The sequence below is a fragment of the Anoplopoma fimbria genome, chromosome 1 (genome assembly GCF_027596085.1).
Source record: "Anoplopoma fimbria isolate UVic2021 breed Golden Eagle Sablefish chromosome 1, Afim_UVic_2022, whole genome shotgun sequence".
NCBI lineage: Eukaryota > Metazoa > Chordata > Actinopteri > Perciformes > Anoplopomatidae > Anoplopoma > Anoplopoma fimbria.
In genome coordinates this window covers 17444393-17467774 of record NC_072449.1, presented here as the reverse complement: position 1 = coordinate 17467774, position 23382 = coordinate 17444393, and the positions used below count along the sequence as shown (strand labels likewise).

The 23382-nt window shown below is 40.6% G+C and overlaps 2 protein-coding genes across 2 annotated transcripts; both read left to right on the top strand.

Annotated features, from left to right (window-relative positions):
- Window positions 1-429: 429 nt before the first annotated feature.
- Window positions 430-2179, top strand: cryba1a (crystallin, beta A1a). The gene is made up of 5 exons (XM_054601334.1): window positions 430-471; window positions 634-752; window positions 936-1077; window positions 1332-1474; window positions 2032-2179. Exons 1-5 carry the CDS (start codon window positions 433-435, stop codon window positions 2177-2179), a joined length of 591 nt encoding a protein of 196 aa, XP_054457309.1. The 5' UTR covers window positions 430-432.
- Window positions 2180-4316: 2137 nt separating this feature from the next.
- On the top strand, window positions 4317-21886 carry cpda (carboxypeptidase D, a). The gene is made up of 21 exons (XM_054605062.1): window positions 4317-5106; window positions 6364-6611; window positions 10666-10808; window positions 10977-11146; window positions 11597-12042; window positions 12448-12639; window positions 13342-13509; window positions 13876-13985; window positions 14202-14304; window positions 14777-14919; window positions 15009-15178; window positions 15297-15599; window positions 15761-15956; window positions 16175-16310; window positions 16462-16608; window positions 16761-16859; window positions 16949-17013; window positions 17167-17298; window positions 17594-17779; window positions 19704-19806; window positions 20426-21886. The coding sequence occupies exons 1-21, from the start codon at window positions 4472-4474 to the stop codon at window positions 20650-20652; spliced, it is 4122 nt and encodes a 1373-aa protein (XP_054461037.1). The 5' UTR covers window positions 4317-4471; the 3' UTR covers window positions 20653-21886.
- Window positions 21887-23382: the final 1496 nt, after the last annotated feature.

Genomic DNA, 23382 nt, shown 5'->3' with positions numbered 1-23382 from the left:
TAGACATGTGCAGACTATTGTCACTTCATCTTTCTGTGTCTTTTGTCTTTGTTGTTTCTGCTGAGCCACATAAATGTATAGACTGAGGTCAGACACGCACATGCAAACACATACTGTCCATACACCGGAAGAAACAAACAGCATTTTGCCTACGACAACTGTATCATCAAGTGTGAGCATGTAGCTAGCTTCAAGAAAGGTTTCATACCCAAACAGATGAGTGAAATAGTCTATATGGTCTCTCATAGAGGTCAAGATTCTTTCTACTGTATGAAACATGCGAACACAAGAATATAAATATACTTACTCCAACCACGTTTTAGTTAGTGTGGAGGAGGTTATGTTTGAACTGTGTAATATTTTGCTTAATTTGCCGATCAGATTCTCCCTATTCCTTACACAGAAGGTGAATCAGCATTGAGACACAGTAGCATGGCTCTGAATAATCCCAACCCACTGGGACCATGGAAGGTGAGTGTGATGTCGTGCCATTGATGCTTAACAAAAGCAGATCACGTTTTTAAATCCATGCCCGGCCTGATGATGTCAATGATGTGTGTGTGTTTCTCTACACACACCAGTGTGTGCGTGTGGCATGTGCATACTACATGTATGCATTTGTGTCCTCTCCAGATCACAGTCTATGACCAGGAGAACTTCCAAGGGAAGCGTCTGGAGTTTACCTCAGCCTGCCAGAATGTCATGGAGTGTGGCGTCGACAACATCCGCTCCCTGAAGGTGGAGTGTGGAGCGTAAGTCCAACTATGAGCTCTGCAGAATGTTTCACAAAAGAGGAAATTACCTTCAGTTAAAGAGATAACATTTATATTCAGCATAACTGAAATGTTCAGCAGATGAAATATCTGATAAAATCAGTCTGTTTTACCAAAGTGTCCTAATGGTCGTGCATGTTGTGTACGTGTGTCTGGGGACAGCTGGGCAGGATATGAGCACTCCAGCTTCTGTGGACAGCAGTTTGTGTTGGAGAGAGGAGAGTATCCACACTGGGAGTCGTGGAGCGGCAGCAACGCCTACCACATTGAGAGGATGATGTCCTTCCGCCCCGTCTGCTCTGCTGTGAGTTTCTGTCACACTCCAAAGGCTTCTGTTTTCCCTCTATTTGATGTCTCATTTGTCTCCAGAAGATTCAAATTTGACTCATCAAATTGGTTTACTTGGTTCCATGTGTGACAAGCCCACAGATCCTAACAGCCTGAAAATAAACTAAAGTGCAGCATGATCTTATGCGCTATAAGATTATGGACTTACCACACAAATTAAATGAATAGGCCCATATAGTAAAAAACCTTTCTTGCATCATGTGCACACAGAACCACAAGGAGTCCAAGATGGTGTTGTTCGAGAAGGAGAACTTCATGGGACGCCAGTGGGAGATATGCGACGACTACCCCTCTCTGCAGGCGATGGGATGGGGCAACAACGAGATTGGATCTATGCAAGTTCAGAGCGGATCGTAAGTCTCAACCTCCGCACTCAGATGGATCGCTCTTCACAGGCTTCTGACTAGCAAATGCTGCCCTTAACCAACATGCTGCATTTAAACTCACATTGAACAATATATGTTATAATAATACACTAATAATCTGCAGACACCCCAACCGCCACCTGATCCCATCCCTCATGTGCAAATTATGATTTTCATTATTCATTGTAGCTTAATTTGTCAGTTTCTTTGTGATCATTTTGTGATCATATTTGTCTCAACAATGCATGCATATTTAGGTATAAATTTAATATATAAGGATAAACCTTTTGATATGTATTTCATTTTCAAGGGGACTCTTATTTCTGTATGGTTTATGCTGTAAAGCTCTATACATTTTATTTTTAACTTTTTTTGAATGGAGTGAGCGACATGCTCTAAATGGCAAAAAGAAGCCCTGTTATAAACTGCTGCCTTCTTCTAACAGAGTTTTGAAGTGCGGTTATTTTCAATCATTAATCACTGGTTTCATTTCCTCCTCTAACCCCCCCCCACACACACACTCCTCCCCCTTTCTCCTCCTTCAGCTGGGTTTGCTACCAGTTTCCCGGTTACCGTGGTTACCAGTACATCATGGAGTGTGATCGTCATGGCGGCGAGTACAAACATTACAGAGAGTGGGGCTCCCATGCTCAGTCCTTCCAGGTGCAGTCGCTGCGTCGAATCCAGCAATGAGACCTGCAGCCTCCCATCCCAACCTCTCACTCTTCACCATTTCCTCCTCCTCCCCCTTGACCCAGTCATTCCAAGCTTTATCAAGCTCTGTCAGACCTTGCTGAACTAAGGCTGACACTTTGCTGGTGCTTCACAATCAAGATGTTTTCCGCACTTTTGTTTTGTTGCCAAATGAAAATAAAGAGAAATGATGGAAAGAATTAAGAAAAGAAAAAATTGTCACTGAAGAGAAGCCCCTGAGTGAGGAGAGAAGAGGAGGAAGTTAAAGGGCGCATGGCGGCAGGGTGGGGATGTCACTCAGTCATTGCTCCTCATATTTGTGGGTAAAGATGGTGTTACCAGTGATAATGGGCAACACAAAATAAAATAAAAACAAGAGTCTGCTGCTAACCTCAATGGTGCTCAGTTGTGATTTATTTTCATTCTCAGCTTTTGAAAAGTTCTATACTGAAGCACGTTTACACAAAAAGGGGCTCGCAAATCCACATGAAGCTTGTGCCAGTGTAAATTAGGATATTCCTTGTATTGCCTGTGCATAATAATTATAGGAAGTCTTACCGAAAATATGCAGTTGGAGACATGAAAATAATGCACACATACACATCACCAACATGTTGTCAGGGCTACTGTTTAATTACTGTAAATCATTAATCAAGAGTTTTTTGTGAGAGAATATCATCGTCTGATATTGTTGTAATCGAGGATAAATACTTTTAAAGCTTAAATCAACAGCCCAAAGTAGTATTTTCAAAATGCAAACAAGTTAGATGCAGTGTGGTTGCTATGCCCATACACAATGAGAAGCATTGCATAAGCTACTGAAAACAGTTAATAGCATAACAACATTGATAAGAAAATCACTCAGTGAAATTAATTTTCATTAAGATCTCTCATGTTTGCTTTAGGGTCGGAGTGGTTAGAACACATTAAGTCAATAATCCTCAAATTGAGCCAAAACCCGGATCCCCTTGAGATAAATAGTTACAATCTCTCTGCTCCATTGATAGGTATAACACATTGAGTATAGAGTCTCTAAAGCATAAAGAAAACGCTCCACATTCATCATCAAGCCCGAGATTTTATCAATCCCTACAGTGCAATGAATAATGCAATAGAAACTGGCTTGAAAATGTGTTGCCCTTGGAAAAATAACTAAAGCAAACAGGAAGCTTTTCAGGACTTTTGAGTCATATGCATAAATACAGCAACTGTGGCCACCTCATTGTTACAAATTTACAACTTATTAGCAGGAGTTATACCAGAAAATATACTGCAACCAACATTTTATTTTATGTACAGTACCAGTCAAAAGTTGGGACACACCTTCTCATTCAACTACTTTGAAGAATCTAAAATATAAAACATATTCTGGTTTGTTGAGCATTTGTTTGTTTACCACATAGTTTGGATGTCTTCAATATTAATCTACAATGTAGAAAATAAAAATAAAAATAAAGAAAAACCATTGAATGAGAAGGTTTGTCCAAACTTTTGACTGGTACTGTATATATATATATATATATATATATATATATATATATATATATATATATATATATATATATATATATATATATATATATACAATGCTTATTAAAAACATCCTTTGCATCAACATTTACTAACTACCAGTCAAAAGTTATTGATGATTAGTTCTTGACATGTCTAACTGGGGATATTCAATTATCCTAGATAACATTTTGGGGGGTCTGCATGTCAAAGTTAATGCAGTATTTAAAATCAGTGAACATCGACAATTATGATAGTCGGAAAGATTACATAACGTTCTTTACTTAGATCATTTTTGGCTTTTTACAGAGAATGCTCATCCAAAGGCCAAACTTTCAGTTCTGTGCCTCACATAGTTATAAAAGATATTTCTTGAATGCCCTAATTGAATCAAATTCATAAATACGTAATTGATTTGTATGGACATGATTTATACCTGTAACCAATACAAATCACATGAAAAACATTGAGGAAAACCATTGAATGAGAAGGTGTGTCCAAACTTTTGACTGGTACTGTATATATGTTACATTTGTGAATTTTGGGACAAAAAGGTGAAATAAAGTGTAACTCCACCGGTCGACCTTAAAACGTGACGTCACAGTGACGCCCCGCCCCCTCTGCGATGAGCGGAAGTAGAAGGAAACAGCCAGGCCGGACTGAATCTGACAGTAAAAATACTCCTGTCGCTGGGGAGCCAAACTCTCCAGACCTGGTGTGTTTTTTTTTCTTTCTTCTTTGACCTGAAAGTCCGAATGGTGTAGAATTAGAAGATCCGTCAACATGGCGCACATTTCAGAGCATCTGCAGACGACACCGAAACTCCGGGCGTCACTTTTCGCCTTTCTTCTCTCTCTTGTCGTCTCCCTCGGGGTCGCCAGTCGCGTCACCACCCCAGCGGAGGACACGGTAGAAACTTACAACAAATACTACAACTACGTCGACCTGACCGTGCGTTTACAGTCCTTGGCTCAGACATACCCTCACATAGCTAACCTGTCGAGCATAGGTCAGTCCGGGGAGGGCAGGGAGCTGTGGGTGATGCGGATCACCCAGGACCCCCGCGGAGACGCACCGGGGAAACCGAGGTTTAAATACATAGGGAACATGCACGGGGACGAGACCGTGTCCAGGCAGGTGTTGGTTTACCTTGTAGAGTACCTGCTGGTGAAGTATGGAGAGGACCCACGTATAACTGAGCTGGTGGACACCACGGATGTCTACATCATGCCCAGTATGAACCCTGACGGCTTTGAGAGGTCAGTAGAGGGCGACTGTGCTGGCCAATCCGGGGGGAGAAATAATGCCCAGAATATGGACCTCAACAGGAGCTTTCCTGACCAGTATGATGAGACCAGTATCAACCAAGAGAGTGTCCCCGAGGTAATGGCTGTGATCAGATGGATCCAGGAGAAAAAGTGAGTCCTTCTCTTCTATGAAACACACACACACACACACACACACACACACACACACACACACACACACAATCCACACAGTTCATGTTGTTGTTGTTGCCCAGAGCACGGGTTGGAATGGACTTAAGTAAACTTCATTGATCTCAAAGACTTTTTGTTCAATGTTTATCTCACAGTGGAGGGTTTGGAGAATGACAAACAATGAGAAACTCTGTCCTTTGTCTCATTTGTTAAGGCCTCAGGGGTAGCTGGTGTTGTGTGACTCTCTATAAAGTCATGCACTACTGGACTGGGACACCGTAACGGCACGGTGTGTAAGACTGAGGTGCACTTGAGAGTAGTCGCCCAGTGACAGCTGAGATCGGCTCCAGCACCCTGCGACCCTTAACTGGATAAGCAGGTTACGGAAAATGGATGGCTGGATGGATGGATAATCGAATAATCGTTTGAGTCATGTTTCAAGCAAAACGGCAAAGGATGCAGTGGTTTCAGCTTCTTGAATGTGATGGATGTTGTTGGTGTTTCCTTGTCTTATTTGATACTGAGTATCTTTGGGCTCTGCACTGCTGGTTGGTCAAATACAGCAATTTCACGACATCGGCTTGGCCTGGGCATCAAGAAATTGTGGTGGACATTTTTCACCATTTTCTTACATTTTATTGACCAGCTGACAATAAGAGATTATTGGGAGGTGTCCTGGAAGATGAAAGTTGTGGGCAAGTACCATATAAATAATGCCAGAGACCTTACATGTCATACCCCCCCCTCTGTCTTTCCTTGTTTCCTCTCTGCCCTCTATGCAATCAGTTATCCAGTACAGACATCAATGGATAAAAAGTGCAGCAGTCCCAATTTGTAAGAGCAGAATTTTTTTTGTAAATGAGTAACTCATTTCGCTCTCAGTTCCCTTCTTAATCAGGACCTCAGTGTGCAACAGGTTTGACTCAGAATAACGTCAGAAAGAACTGCTGCCCTGTGACGCCATAATAACATGATGTTTAAGACTGAGGTTCACTTGGAAGTCTAGACTCTAAGCCTACATGTACACAAATATTCATCCATTTAAAGCTGCTTTTGCAGCCCCAGAGAAGAGTCTCTAGAGTTTTCCTCTAGGCATTTTCAAGCGACAGAATTCTTTCCTTGTAACTTTTTAAAGTTATGAGGAGAAGCCACATATGTGCATGTAAGTAATTGTTTTAACACAGACTTGAACCAATACCTTGAGGCTGCTTCTAAAATGTTCCTTAATTTCTCCAGATTCGTGCTGTCAGGGAACCTGCATGGCGGCACTGTGGTTGCCAGTTACCCTTTTGATGACTCTGCCACCCACCAGCGGCAGGGCCTCTACAGCCCGGCAGAGGACGACAGCCTGTTTCGCTACTTGGCCCTGGTGTATTCCCAGAACCACCCTGGGATGAGGACTGGTGAGCCCAACTGTCCAGATGCCCTGGATGAAACTTTTAAAGATGGCATCACCAATGGGGCACAGTGGTATGACGTTCCTGGTAAGAGGACTTTTCACTGTCTTTAATGCCTAGTTTAGTGATTCAGAAAAAATAAATGTAGTTAAATCTTGTGAGGGACCACAAGCTCTTGGTTTCTGTGGTGATCAGAAATCAGAAAACTGTGGCCAATTGATTATGTTTGGGCCATCACGACTTAGAAATTCTGTCTGTAAGGTGAGGATATCCAGCCGCAGTCAGTTTAAAAGTCCAGTTTTGGGGTCACATCCTGTATGTGTCCATTCTCACCTTTTGTTTAGAGCTGAAAGAGGTAAACCACAGAAGTGAGACACCTAGGTTGCATGTTACCATGGAAATGGCCAAGTAGGATTGGAATGTTTTTTTCTTGATTCAAGAGCTTTTGTGGTAGAAGATGTTTTTTCCTGTCATTGTTCTCTCATTTGCTTCAAGTTTTATACTTGTTGTGAACAGCAGGAAAGCAAAACTCTTGTTATTGTTATGGCGGTCTAACCGGTATTGCTGTTATCTCCCCATCGAGAGTGAATAAAGTCTCTCATTCTTGTTGGATAGTTTTCATATGGGTATGTAAAACAAGTGGTATGTAAAGCAACAACATGTTTGAGGAGACTCAGGAACAATTGTATCCAATCATTCCACTGTATTATAGCTTAAGCTATTTTCATGACAATGTTTTGTAAAAAATATTGTATTTTTTGAGCAGAGTTATTTAAAGTTAGATTCAGAGATCAACTTGAACAACTTGCTTTTCAAAGTTTCTTAGAAGCAGTGCCAGTAGCTTTATTCCCCCATTTAATAAACTCAAAAATCCTATTCATACTTCAGTCATTGCTGCATTGAATAGTGTCGCCTGGTTTTGGGTTTTGCCATGACAGCTCAGTCTGGGCATATTAAAGCCTATATATGTGTATCCCTGTCCTCTTCTAAGTGTCTTTAATAGCTTAATTAATGCAGATTATGTTGTTTCCCGACGTTCTACAGTTCATTTCGGTTTAAAATAAGGTTTTACCAGCTTACTCTCTACTTTTGTTTGCTTGATTTGTCCATGGGGGTTGGCAGGTGGTGATGTGTTTGCAACTTCAGGTTACCGCACTGTTTTTCCTGTTGAGATGTCCTTTTGTTGTAGTTATTTTTAGTTAAGGACAGTGTGTCTTCCAATTGGTGATTTCCTATTGATTAGCATGCCTTTGCCCTAGTTCCATCAGGACATTATTTCAAGTCGGTTTATGAGTCATTTTGAGACTGTTTGGGAGAAACCTACAGGCAGTTTTCAGAAGTAGTAGTCTTTTTAGTTTTTGTTTTAGCCCCTTTACCAGCTGTCGTAATGTAGGTGGTTAAACTGACACACAATTTCAAGATTCTTTAAAAAAAAAAATATTTATTCAGTTGCAGATAACTTTAAGCTTAATAATGTGTCAATATATGTCGCACTATCCGTTTACCACCAGGAACTGGAGCTGTAAATCATTACCAAACTTGAGCACACACTTTTAAACAACAGCAAACGTTTGCTAGTACTTATCTAGTTAAATATTTGCTTTAATTGTCATCAGAAAATGAAAAGCACTGTGATTACTGAACGGCAGTTTTAGCTGAGATTACCTCTTTTGTTGTTGCTTATTTTCTTAATTTAAGTGGCCTGTATTCAGCAGGCTCAGCTTGCAATAGGAGCCAGTTATTAAAGCTCTTAGCAGCAACCATATCAAGATGAAGATTGACAGACAAAAGTGTAAAACACTTGAATAGAAGGTGCTTGTATCTGTCTGACATGTCTACATTGGACAAAATGTCACTGCTGAAACTGGGCTAATGGCAGATGATGGGAACGGTCATGACATTGTGTGACATAATGAGTGATCCAGGCAAAGAGCCAGGACCAGGAGTCGGGGACAGGAGATTTTTTGTTTGGCAGTCGAGGCTTGAAATAATGATTCAGCATAACATGTTATCTTGACTCATAATCTCTTGACACATTCTGGCCTCGGAGGGTATTCTTTACATGAGCTGTATTGTGGTACATGTAACCCTCATACCATATCTAGGAGACTCTGGTGTTCTTTAAAATGTAAAATATTGGTTGTAAGCTTTTCCTTTGCTTTTTAACTTGCACAATGTCCACCAGTCCAGAGTCCTGAAGCAGCATTAAATGTTTTTTGCTCATTTGTTCAAAGCTGTAGGTTGTAATCCAGTATGTTTTGAAAGACATTTCACTGCCATTTTACTGTAATGAAATAAAGCTCTGTTGATGTGATAATCTGAGGCCCTGGAAGTGCCTGAAGACGTTCAGACCTGTGATAGCTGTAAAGTCATGCTGCTTCACTGTAAACTGCTTACAGTCATATGACAGTACTACTGTAATGTTTGACTAAAATAATCATATCAATGAACCCTTAAAGCCATCCTGCTTTTTAAACATTCAGCTACCAGCTCTGACTTTGGCTCCTTTGTCTGGCCGGTGGTTTCCTTCCAATTTCAGGGTGTGTCACTGGATCCGGTACATAGACAGGATATATAAGGCTGTGTGTTTGTCCTACTATGTTAGCATATGGGAGGTGTTTGCTTTAAGTAATTGGTACCTGATCAGTATGAACAAAGTACTTAATGTAACTTGGCACAGGACGACGCCTAACGTCTTATGACCGGACAAAGGGGTTTGTGTTGTTTGTCATGATGGTGCAGCCAAGTGTGGATTTCCACACATTGTCACAGCTGGATGTAGATCTAGCGTTATTTACTCATCATTGACAGGTGAGGTTTTTCAAAGGGCAAGTTTTGTTTGGTTGTCAAAGCAATCTGCTGTCTCTGCTGCCACCACAGGAGGTCAAACCTCTAATGAATTACCCCAACACACCTCTACACACTATAACATTCAAAATAAGCTCAGAGGGCACAGTCACTGTTCTCCTGTGGCACTGTTTGTATCCACCAGTTTAGGACGCCCCTGCTGTAAAATCTGTTCCGTCAGACGAATGTAAAACCGACAACCGGGAAACACCGTCTCAAACGTGTCGGATGAGCTTTTACAAGTTCTTGATTTCTTCTTAAGTTGCCCTTTACAGCTTCCAGGGAATGAGCTGGCAGCCAGTCACCCTCGCCAGGTTTCAGTGTGCTGAACAGCTGCTGTTTGACCGGATGACTTTGAGGAACTTGTGTTTGTGGTGTATTTTGGTACGCCTTCTCTTAGAGCCAAGTCGAAAACCACATTACAGCCTGCAGCTTTTCTCCACAGTTGTATGGGATGCATTGTAATTTTCTTTACTACAGGACCTCCAAGTTCATATTGTTTAAAATCGGCGAGTTTCTGGCAATGGTTTTTCACTGATAATGTAGTACAATAGGAATGGAGATTTAATGAAAAAGGTTTCAAGAAGCGCTGACTTAAGCAGTACCAATAGAACTCAATATAAAACTGTGGTGTTAGAATATGGTAAAGTCTTTGTGTTGTGGATTTTAGATGTTTCGTCAAATACTGTGCTTGTCTTTGTTGTGCATCACAGATAGTTAAAAGGCTATTGTTTTTCTGTTGTGGTGTGGTTGATGTCTTCCTAACTGAGACTGGTGGGCGGCTGGTTGCTTTGCTAAAGTAAGTTGTTAGTGTTATGAGCCCTATTACAAAGTGGAAAAAGGTCAGTGATTGACTGGATTCCTGCAGCCACCCAGCAGGGAGTCATGGCAACCCTCCAGCCAGGGAGTCTCTGGCTACTTGCTGAGGCTCCAGTGGGATGGCCAGTGGGATGGCCAGTGGAACAGCGTGCCTTCCTCTACATCTCTCTGTTTGCCTAACCGCAGATGCCGTGGCTTGTGGCCACATTAAACACTATTTGTAAACTGTGGCATTAAAGAGATCAAGATGGGCTCATGGCTTTCTATACAGTGTCCTTTTCTGTTTATAATTTGGCCCTTGTAGGGGGGTCAAATCAAGCGAAGCAGGGCATGTTTAAGATTTTACTTTACGTTTGCATGTTGTACACACCTTTTAAATTCATGGATTTAGACACATTCTTCTCTATTATATAATTAAACATGTTACGCCATTTCTAGCCTGATTTGTTAATTACATTTTTGGCTTGTTATCTAGGTGGGATGCAGGACTACAACTACCTGCATGGTAACTGTCTGGAAATCACCATGGAGTTGAGCTGCTGCAAATATCCTCCTCCATCTGAGCTTCGTAAGGAATGGGATCTGAACAGGGAGTCCCTACTAGCCTACATAGAAAAGGTAGAGCTTCTAACTCAGAAAATGATTAATGATACATCAGCATTCATAATTATGGTACCTGCTTTTTTGTGGACAATGCCATAATCCAACCCTGCCTGATACCTTTACCGTACCATTTCTCCAGTTTAGCCAGATACCCTTGGTATTTACAATATCACTGTCTTCCAGGTCCATATAGGTGTCCATGGTTATGTGAAAAAGTCCACCAATGCTGCTCCACTTGCCAATGTCAGCATTGTCGTGTCAAGCATTCGCCACAATCTGACCACAGGAAGTTATGGGGACTACTACCGCCTTCTACTCCCAGGAACATACAACATCACAGCTGTGGCCCCAGGGTGAGTAATATCATTGAACATCCATCCCATAGCAGGTCTTCAAAAATAGAGGTTAATTGCAAATAATTGTCATGTTTAAAAATGTCATTGCAATGACTGATGACAGCACAGCGAGTGGTGCATTCATTGCTGTTTGTTGCCTGTTGCATGAAAAAATAGTAATCTGGCACTTCGAGACGATCAAAAAGTAAAGCTCCGTGTCAATTTTCCAGCCAGATTTACCCACAAGAGCATTCTTCTTCACATTCTTCTTTAGAGTTTCAGAGATATTGTCTTTCTGAACAAAAATTCATGTGGTTGGTTCATTGGTGAATGACTTCCTGGTAGAGCTTTTAAAAGGAAACTTCTCTGTTGATCATTGTTGTTGTAGTGTCATCTTATTTAGTTACTTCCTGGTTAATTTACGGTGGACTGGATGTACTCAAGCATGTATTTATTTCCTGTACACAGGTTCACACCAATGACAGTCCACAGCGTTCAGGTCGTGGAGGGCAAAGCCACGGAACTTAACTTTACTTTGTCGCCTGTGGACAACGAGGGCCCAGGTGGCATCACTGAGACTACATACGCCATGCCGTCCACCAATGATCCAAACCTCCCCACCACCTCCACCACCACCACCACCACCACCACCACCACCACCATCAAGTCTTCTGACTCCACCCAGACCCAGGTGGTTCCCGAAGCAACAAGCCCCCCTATACTTCCCCCTGAACATCAGCCCAACCAGCCTCAGGTGTTCCGTCACCACAACTACGCAGACATGGAGCTGTTTTTGCGCAAGTACAGCAGCGAGTTCCCGTCTATTGCCCATCTTTACAGCATTGGCCACTCCGTGGAAGGCCGTGAGCTGTATGTGATGGTTATCTCAGACAACCCCACCGTCCATGAGCATGGTATGTCTTAGATGGGTTGATTAGAGGAGTTGGGATACTACTTTTTTATTTACAGTACCAGTCAAAAGTTTGGACACACCTTCTCATTCAATGGTTTTTCTTTATTTTTATTTTTATTTTTTTCTACATTGTAGATTAATATTGAAGACATCCAAACTATGAAGGAACACATATGGAATTATGTGGTAAACAAACAAATGCTCAACAAACCAGAATATGTTTTATATTTTAGATTCTTCAAAGTAGTTGAATGAGAAGGTGTGTCCAAACTTTTGACTGGTACTGTATGTGTCATTAAGAACCTTTTTAAAATGTGATGTGTGCATTCCAGCACCGTTGACATTATGTTTAATAATCTATGAATACAGAGTTTCACTCTGACCTCCTTTTCTGTTTTCTTGTCAGGTGAGCCAGAGTTCAAGTATGTAGCCAACATGCACGGTAATGAAGTGGTGAGCCGAGAGCTAATGCTCAACCTCATTGAGTACCTGTGCCGTAACTATGGTACTGACCCAGAGGTCACTCAGTTGGTCAACAAAACCCGCATTCACATTATGCCTTCAATGAACCCGGACGGATACGAGGTAGCCACTGAAGGTAAGGGACACACTCAGAAGTTATTTAACAGGCAACAATAAAGTAACACTATCTGCACTGTATGAAATTAAGACTTGTAACATTATCTGAGTATACAGGCCACACAGGTCTTTGATAAATTGCTTTGGAAACATGAGAAAAGATGTGACTTTAAAGGTTTGAATAGTAATTTGATCACTTGACTAACATTCATTGAGTATATGTTGCTAACTTATATCATTTTTTTTTAGTTTCAAGTTATAAATGAAACAAGGCTTGCAAAACCACATGTGCAGGGGAAATCTTGAGTGATCACAAATAAATATTCAATATGCCCTGTGCTAATTAAATGTTTATAGGTTTATGGGAGGTACATTTAGCTTTTGTTTTTGTGTTATTTTCTCTAATATAAGCTGTTCTTTTAATTTCCTTTACAAAATGGTATTTTCTTGCATGTTATATATCCTTACATACTGCAGACTTCACCTCATCTGCTGGTTTCAATAGCTTTGGGTGCACCATCTTGCGTCTGTGAACATTTTTCAAGCACTTCCTCTGTCTGCCAATGTATTTTAGCTGATAGCTGCTGCTGCTGCTGATGTGTAACAGGAAGTATAGGGGAGGTGGAGCTGAGGCTGTGTGCATCTCAGCAGCAGGAACATGCTGTGGTTACAGATAAGGATACATGTAGGTGACTCATCGATAGTAATTTTTTCCTCATAGGTGATGTAAAGGGTTACAAAGGGCGCAACAACAGCAACAATATCGATCTGAACCGCAACTTCCCAGACCAGTTTTCTACCACCAGAGAGCCCAGACAGCCAGAAACCATAGCTGTGATGAACTGGCTGAAGAGCATCCCCTTCACCCTGTCAGCCAACCTCCATGGAGGTACGGTCTCAGTTTGAGCTTTAGTGACAACCATTGCAGTCTTTCAGTGTCAGTTCTGCTATTTGATAGTGATCTCTCTGGTCTGTTTATCCTGTTAATATTTTGAAATTATTGTGTATGTATCTACATGTTTTGCTTGTTTCTTTTGTTTTTTCACCCTTAATTGGATTTTGAAGTTACTTAAATAAACCTAGAGGATTACTGCTATTATTTTAAGTTTTGGTTTTAATCCAGACTTTAACTATAGATATTAGGCTACATTCTGAAAGGTAAACATGTTGTGCATAGTGATGTATATTTTAACCAGGAAAGCTAATGTTTTGTTTTTTTACTGGTTTCTCTTATCTTTTTGCTGTGGAATATTAGGCTCCTTGGTTGTCAACTACCCCTATGATGATGACAAAGAGGGGCTATCGCACTACAGCCAGTCGCCTGATGATAAAGTCTTTCAGCAGGTTTCTAGAGCCTACTCACAGGTAACTGGACACTCTTGCTGTTGGATCTGTTTCGGGCTGGGATAATGTGTGTATGTGGTTTCATGTTATCATTGAAAACAAACTAGTTTGAGTTAGGAGTTGGACAGAGAAAGGTCACTGGCTTTTTGTGACATCTGTGGAAAGACGAGGTTTGAAAACCTGAACACAACAGTACTCATTGTTGTGTTTCCTCTTGTGTGTGTGATGCGTGCGCAGGAGAATCTTTTGATGAACAATGGACACCCTTGTGAGAACCTGTACCCTGATGAATATTTTGCGGATGGCATCACCAATGGGGCCAACTGGTACAATGTTGCTGGTAAGTCCATATCTACCAAAACTCTTTTGTGGCTCTCAACATTAATTATTTTCCACAGAAGATACACCAAATCACTCTTTTATGTTTTATATTTTTAGTAAAGTCAAATAATCTGGAAAAGATGTTCATATGTAGAATATAAATTTTGCCCATACCTCTTTGGCCAACTCAAACTTCTCTTCTAATATGTTTTATTTACTAGTTTAGTCAGTCGGTTTGTCTGCAAAAGGGGTATTCAGTAAAATAAAATAAAAAACGTAATTAAGCTACCATAGTTTTAGGCTCAAATGTTATTGATTCTTCAACACTGGACACAATATTGCAATTTCAAAACAGCCACATTTTGACTATGCCTGTCAGCAGTTCACAATATTTGATTAACACCACTGTGTGTTGAATTTGAATTTGTCATTCTGCTTTAAGTTCAAGCTTTTAAGTTTAGTTGAAGTTTAAAGGAGCATTTTTTCTCCAGGTGGCATGCAGGACTGGAACTACTTAAACACCAACTGTTTTGAGGTGACCATCGAGCTTGGCTGTGTGAAGTACCCCATGAGCAAAGAACTCCCTAAATACTGGGAACAGAACAGACGGTCCTTGCTTCAGTTTATACACCAGGTAATAAACTCTTAACATTCCCCCTAGCTTTCTCCTAATATACTCAATTTGGCATATATTCATATTAATACTGTAATGTGTTGCTATAGGTTCACACTGGAGTCAAAGGCACAGTCTCTGACATTAGGGATGGCACTGGAATTCCCAATGCCACCATCACTGTGGAGGAGGTAGACCACAATATCACCACAGCTCGCACTGGAGACTACTGGAGGCTGCTGGTCCCTGGGACTTACTCTATCACTGCCTATGCCCATGGGTAAGGTTTGGTTTTCAGAAGGAAGAACAAAGACAGAATTTACCATGACATTTCGACATATTTCTGTGCTCTCATTTCCCCATATTTCCAGTGCTAATACCTTTTTTCTGTTTTCCAGTTATAATCCTTTAAGGACCTACGCCACAGTCTCTAAGGGTCATGTAGAGTTGGTGGATTTCAGACTGACACGTGTCCACTCAGAACCTAATGGCCAGTCTCCCATGGGCCCCGAACCTACACAGAATCCATCTGAGAAGGCGTTCCAGAGCTTAATCAAGGACCTCTCTCTAGGCCAGGGTTTGGAGCAGCTGGTCCGGAGCACTGCCACGGAGAACAGCTTCCGCTACAGACGCTACAAAGAGCTCTCTGGCTTCTTGAGAGGCCTCACACTTAACTTTCCCAAAATTACATCTTTACACAGGTATTTGAACGTGCCAGCGCCATTTCCACTTGAGGATACATAAATGTTTGACATCATTTCTCTATGTCAACACTGTACAGAACTGCTGTTTTTTTTTATCACTTTAGTTACTTTTCATATAATTCTGATTCGTTTTTTGGTTTCTTCTTTTGTGTGTCCAGCTTAGGCCAAAGTATAGAGTTTCGAACCATTTGGGCGTTGGAAATCTCCAACAGTCCAGGGGAAGCTGAACCTTCTAAGCCCAAGATCCGACTTGTAGCTGGTATCCATGGCAATGCCCCTGTTGGCACAGAGCTGCTGCTGGAGTTTGCTGCCCTCCTGTGTATCAACTATGGCAAAAACCCAGTCATCACCAGGGTGAGATTTGGAGTGTCTCAGGAAATATAGTGTATTGATAGCCTTGAATTAACATTATTTAAAAGTAGGACATTTTTTCTCATTGGAGTACACAAAATTCTTTGTTCACAGGCTCTTTTCATATCAGGGATTGGGTTCAGTTTGTCCTGTTACATCAGTAAATACAGTATAAGATTCAGCCAGTTTGTATTTGTTCATTCTCTGTTTCCCTTCCACAGCTGATCAATGAAACTCGGATTGTCATCGTGCCGTCCATCAACCCAGATGGACGAGAACTGGCTGTTGAGAAGCAGTGCACCTCTACCCAGGGCTTGACCAATTCTCATGGCAAAGATCTGGACACAGATTTCTTTGGTCAGTTGTATGAATTTATGTGGTTGCGTAATTGAATCGAGAGACAAAAATAAATTGTCAAAGATTTGTGGTGAATGCACATACACTTGCCACAAAAAGCTAAGTTTGCTCTGACATTTCCTGTCCACCATGTATTTTCCTGCTTTTTTAGGAAATGCGTCACAGCGTGTGGTGGAGGCCCAACCAGAGACCAGAGCCATGATGGACTTGATTCTAGACAAGGGCTACTCTCTGTCTGTTGCCCTTGATGGAGGCTCCCTTGTTGCTACTTACCCTTACGACAAGCCTGTCCAGTCTGGTAGTTACCTTCACAACCTACAGATTGACTTGACAAGCTTTTTATATGTAGCAACAATTTGCAAAGAGTAGGACAAATCATGCACCATCTCAACAGTGATGGCTGTTAAATATCCCTTAATTGTGGTTTTGTGTACTTTTTTTTTTTTTCAGTTGAAAATGAGGGCACATTGAAGTACTTGGCAAGTGTTTATGCCAACAACCATCCTAAGATGCACCTCGGGGACACAGGATGTTCAAATAACGGGCAGAGTATGTAATTTAAGTACCGAGAATAAGCCCTGTTGACGTGTTGTTATTGAATCATTATTAATAACTAATGGAACTTCTCTGTGACTTAGTGGGCAACATCCCAGATGGAGTTATGAGGGCAGCAGAGAGACAAAGTCACATGGGGAGCATGAAGGTAAGTCTCTCCACTACAGTGTCTCTGATTTCAGTTTCTGCAATAAGGTTGGCGTCCATGCTGCCACTACATAATATTCAAAAGCAAAGCCAAAAATGGCCTTCTGCCGCAGTACCGTCTCATTTGTCATCTTGTCTATTTGTGTCCTCCCAGGACTTCAGCATGGACTTTGGTCACTGTCCAGAGATCACTGTGTACAGTGGCTGCTGTTTGTTTCCTCCTGCTGAGCAGCTGCCCACACTCTGGGCTGAGAACAAGAAGGCTCTCCTAAGCATGTTGGTCGAGGTATGATGCCAGAATTTATCAGCACAACATGGAGTTTTTTAATGGACTTGTTTTTCATTGCAGCTTATATATTTTTAACAACTGTATGACTTGTACGCCTCTGTAACTGAATTTAAAAGAGATATTTTTAAAAAGTAATGCAGTAACATGGAAACTTGAAATAGTGAGTGCCTTAGCTTTAAAAGGTGTTTTAAAGAAATATATAATATATATTGTTCTGAAATTTAGGATGTAAGATTTTTGATTCCCCATCATGATATAGTCTTAATTTACCCTCCATTTCTACATCACCCAGGTCCATAAAGGGGTGCGTGGCATAGTGCGGGACAAGAGTGGAAAGCCTATTGTTGGGGCGATCATTGTACTGAATGGGGGAGTGAGAGTCTTCACTGCAGAGGGCGGCTACTTTCATGCGCTGCTGGCTCCTGGCAACCACAACATTGAAGCAGTTGCTGATGGTTACCAACAACAACGTCAAGAGGTACACAGTTCTATGCATACCATGTTTTACGATGTCAAGGGATGTACCAGCCTTTAGGGAGATGGGCATGATCGGATAACACTTTACAAGTAAATCAAAGTTATGGCATCTAATTATTAGTTTTCATTATGATCACTTGAAATGCCTACAAAAGGGTTTAAAAAAAACATGTATTGAGCCTTTAAAAACATTTACGTTGTTATACATGACAATTTTGAAGATGTGACATAAGAAGCCTTTAATGGGGATGATAATGGTAGTATAAGAAGAGGCTTACAAAGTCGGGTTTTGAACATGATTTTTATGCTTAAGTCTTAGAAAGCAGAAAGAAGTTGTGCTTCGGTTGCATCAACTTTTGACCCGTTGAACAGGTGGTGATCATACAGTACAAACAAATAATTTGATTTACTGAGCACTTGGACACTTTGGCAGATACAAACCCCAATTAAAAATGCAGCATTCATTTTGGCTTTGTAGGTCTTGCATTATTGTGTTTTTTTTAAAGCTGTTGATAGGGAGGAGCTTTTTTGCCAATCTTAAATATTTTACATATTTTTTTCAATAAACATTTGAAATATAAATCCAGCTGCTACCTTACATTTCAAGGAAACTGAAAACTGTTTTAACAAATGGAGACATAAATAATAAAAAAAATAGTACACTCATATTATAGAAAGTTAGTGTGAGAATATTACTGTGGTTCCCCGTAACTGTCTATATCTATGAAAGGTGTAGGGCGGAGCACACAAAATATCTCCATCAGCTCCACTTTTCCATTTGGCTGCTCTGAAATTTGCAGCGTCGGGTAGGCCAGCTCTTCAAACAGATGTTCCTTAATGTTTCTGCCCAGCTCCAGACTGTAGGCTGCAAGCTTCCCGCAGGGCGTTAACAGCAGGGGATCCACCACTGAATGATACGTCTGCTGGTACTCTGGTACTGTGAAGCCGTGAATCATCAGAGGTCCTGGCTGGCTAGTTAACAAGCTGCCGGAGGTCCTCTGTTCAGTAGTGAGGGCTCCTTTGCTGTGGGGCAGTTTGAGATTTGGAAGAATGGCAGCATTCCTTATATACCTGTCATCCAGGGGTTTCGCTTCACTCTGCTCACACAAAAGGTCCAAATCGTGACTTGGGGCCAACATGTATTTCCTTTCTTTAATAGTCTCCCCATATTTCTTAGGACATCGAATACTCCTCCTTAGGCCATAGGGACGCATTTCATTCCTCTGGAAATTAAAGTGACATTAGTTTTAGTGTATTCAGTTTCTCTAGCAGCTATTCTGTGTCATACTGACAAAAAACTACCAGCAAACCATGTTGATAATTAAAAACAAGGAAAGAAATTAGGATAAAGAGATGTACTTACTCTTTGTCAACAACTCTTTGTCTGTGTGTTCAGGCCACATTACAGAATCAGGTCTGAAACCACATGGTTTGAAATCCTTGTTCATTGAGCTTTGGGTCTAGTTTCCCCCATTTTTAACGGCACTTAAATAATGACACTGAATAAATGAAAGACACTTAACACTATGGAGAAAAGTCAAGCAAGTTACAAAAAGTGAATTCTGAGGTTCTAGTAATATACCTCCCAGAAGATAGCTGTGTAATTTAGCATTTATATGAGCCAGCGCTCAAATCCTATTCTAGACACTCAAGACAACCTGCACCAGATTATACTAAGCAGTCACACCTGCAAGTGAGGCTTGCTAATTAGGTAATTAACAACCACACTTGAGTTAGCAAAGCAGTTTATAGAAGCTACCACACTTAAACTAAGAACAGAAACAAATGATTTCTGATGTTTCACATAGAATCCTCCTGTTGGGAATGTTTCTGTTTTTCTATAACTCCACATGTCAGCATTGATCGAATGTGACAGTATTCATGAAGGCTCAGAGGCTTACTGAAGGACTTGTGTTGTGTTGCAGGTGGTGGTGTCTTCCTATGAAGCTGCTAGCTCCATCATCATTGAGTTTGACATGGACAACAGCATCTTTGGCCTGCCCAGAGAGTTTGTGGTCGCCAGTGCAGGTAAGCATATCTATCAAAAGGAGTTTAGAAACCAGTGTTGAAAATATGCATGATGTGATCAGTCCACATAAAATAAAGCAGATGAAATTCTGTACTCTAGCTGTGACACGCTAAAATGGTACTCTGATCTGCAGTTCATGTTTTCATTTAATGTTGCAAAGACTTTTAACACTTACCGGCTCCTATTACGCCAATCTTGCTAGTGATACGTCTTAAATTTAAACAAATCTCTGCCTTAAATGTTTATACTGCATCTTATTTGTTAGTCTTGTGATCTTTGACACCGATGACACACACTCAATAATTGATTACCTTTCTGAAATACTGGTGCCGCACACAATTTCTCTCCTTTTCAGTGTTTTTATGAGCAGTTTGAACCAAGACTTTTCACTAATTTTCACCACGGAAATGTCTTCGTTGACACTGTAGTCATTGTCTTATAGGATCTTTTTCATAGACACTTATAGTACAGTCTTAATGTTTAATGTGTGTAATCATCTAAACAAATCTTATTACTTAAGTGTTGTGTGATGGTATCTAAATTTTCTCTTGGCTAGAATCTGTGTGTATGCATGTAAGCAGACATGCTGAGTTGTGCGTTTCTTTTTCTTCTTTGCAGCAGCCTCCATGACGGCGTTGGTGGTGACGGCGTGCATCATCTGGTGTGTGTGTGCAGCCAAATCTAACCGTCAAAAAGATGGCTTCCACCGCCTGCGACAGCACCGAGACGAATATGACGATGAGATCCGACTCACCTCCATGGGCTCCAAGAAGTCGCTGCTTGCCAATGAGTTTCAGGACGACAGTGAAAGCGACGAGGACACACTGTACGCCAACAAAATCTGAGGACCATTGCACCAATGTGGCTGTTGGCTCAGTTTTTTTATTTGATCTCCCCCTTAAATTTATCCAACAAGGAACAGTTTGAACTCTAGACAGCATCTCTGTCTCCTTTATGACGGAAATACAAGAGTGATAAAGACTCTTTGTTCTGTTATAACGACAAGGACTTACTCCCAGTCACTCAGTTTTAAGTGCTTCTAAATTATTACTTTAAGAGCATCCTGCTGGCGTTTGAACTGAAGGGCTTGCTCCATCTCTACCTGACTAGATCAGGAGAAATGGACAAAGAGAAAGTGATAAAAGAGGGAGAGAAATAAACGTTTGGTCCACTGTGGCCCTCATCCATCCTAAAAAGTTTTCCACAGCTTTTTTTAATTTCTGAGCCACGAAAGAGTGCTCTTATAGATCACCACCTGTCCTGCCTGGCTGAGGGGTTCCAGCTGATAAATCAGAATTGACTCTTTTTTTTTTTTTTCTTAAGAGGATGAATAATTAAGTCTGAACAGAAGTGCTTGATCCACAATCTCCTCACTGAAATCATGCATTCATTTCAATGCAGCTTTGAGCTGAGAATTTATACATTTATTTTATCCAAGATAGCATTGCTACACTGAAGTGTCCGAGCCTTTGGTAGAATGAATCCAACACTGTGCCTTGGCTTCTTTAAAGTTTACAGTCCACTGGGGCTGATATATGTGATGCAAAGCAGCAACATAGTGAGTAGATGATATTTGATCCCTCCTTTACTCAGGTTTTAGGAAAAGAGAGAAATTATGATTTAAAGTACTGCTGAATCCAGTGTTGCACTGTTTCTGCACAGTTGACTCAAGGCTGTCTGGTCTTGGTTCAGTAGTTTATTTTTTATTTTCCCAGTGAGTCAATGTTGTGGCCAGAATCGTCGTCATGGGAGTGAGCTTCTCAAAAGCTTTAGAGCGTCAGGGGGAATCTGTTACCAATGAAATGCTTGAATGAAACCCTTCCCAGTAAGTGCAGGGTGCTCTGATGTATGCATTGAGGTCACTTGCACTAAAATGGAAAGCAAGGATTGTCTCACATCAAAAACCTTTGAGTTTATAAATATGTAATCATAAAAACGAATGTATTTGTTGTTTTCCCACGTTTTTGTTTTTTATTGTAGGTTAATTTCAAACTGTCTTCATGGATAGTTGAGTGTGTGCCCTGTTTTTATCAAGGATGTGCATTCTCACCGTGTTTCATAAAAGGAATATCAATTCTGTTTTCTTTTCAATGTGTTGGTGTTTATTTCCACACTAAACAATACTTTGGAGTGAAAAAGTCTCTTAGGTTGTCGGTCCATTATTGATCACTGTCTACAAATCAATGTCAGAGCCACCCAGCTACACGATTTAAAGGTCCAGTGCAAAGAAAATGATGGATCATAATCCATTTGACTTTGAAGGTTGAAACCTGCAAAAAAAAAGATAGCAAATTGACCTTTGAGTTGAGGCTTTTAAAGCTACTCAGCACAGCTACTGCACTGTTAGTTATACCCCTTCAGCCAGTTGTCATGGATACTGAAAATGAAGCTAAAAAGTGGCTTCAAAGAACATCATAGTCTGGTGCGAAATAATGCAGTCATTTGCTATTTCTCTTATGTTAAAGAAGCTCATAAGTCATTGGATGACAACATTTGAGTGGGGTAAATGGACAAGCGAGACCTGTGTTTGTAATCCTTTCCAACATGGCACAGAATTTAACGTTAAGCATCTTCTAGGAAATTTGAATTGAACCATCAAACCCAACTTGTGGTTTTCTCTACATCAGAAATATCTGTAATCTTCTCTAACTAATTTAAACTGATGCACTGGATCATTAAATAAGGTGGCTTTTGGGAATGCCATGCATGTTTCTCATCACCATTTTGAAATAATGGACACTTGTTCACTGAAGAATTTGCCTTGATTTCCAATTTCTTTGAGAGTAGATTCTTTCCTTCTCTTTTTATCAAATGCAGCTGACATAATTAAAGTAAAAAATCTGATATCTGCATAGAAAGACAACATTATGTACATTATTTTTATTTCTTAAACTTTGTTTGTGAATGTGTGTATGAATTTTGAAAGTCGAGTGTGTGTCAGGGTCACAGTGTTGGTGTGAAGATTTTATATAAACTGGAATCAACTGTAAATAATGTTTGACAAATGAGAATGGAAAAATAAATGCAATTCATGTCAACCATGAATATACACCAAACATTTAATAAAAACCTCTGTATGATCATGACATGCTAACAATGCACAAAAACTCCAAAAAAAACAATTAATTGAAACGCCTCACAACCTCTCTTGCTTTTCTTTTGCATTGTGCTATTTTTAATAATTGGGGAGTTGGAAGACACTGTGGCTCAGAGGGTCAATCAGGTCGTCATTTAATCGCAGTCAGGGTTGGCCTCGATCCCAATGTCTCCCCTAAGGCCTTAAACCCTGAACCCTAAGGGACTTATCTGACATAACCTGGTAACTGGTTGAGTTTGAAGGCTTAAAAATGGTGTAAGTAAAGTAAAACAAAAGTTTGCCAGCTGTTGAACCATTTTAACATCCTGTTATTTGTCAACATTAATCAATAAAATATTGATGTTGTTCACTGGACCAAAAAGGACATGTGTGTGCCACGTGTATTAACAAATGTAAACAACTGTTTGGTCTTTTGAAAATCTGCTATATGATGCAATAGTAACTACTTAAACCTTTCTCGCAGTGGTTTGACAGAACA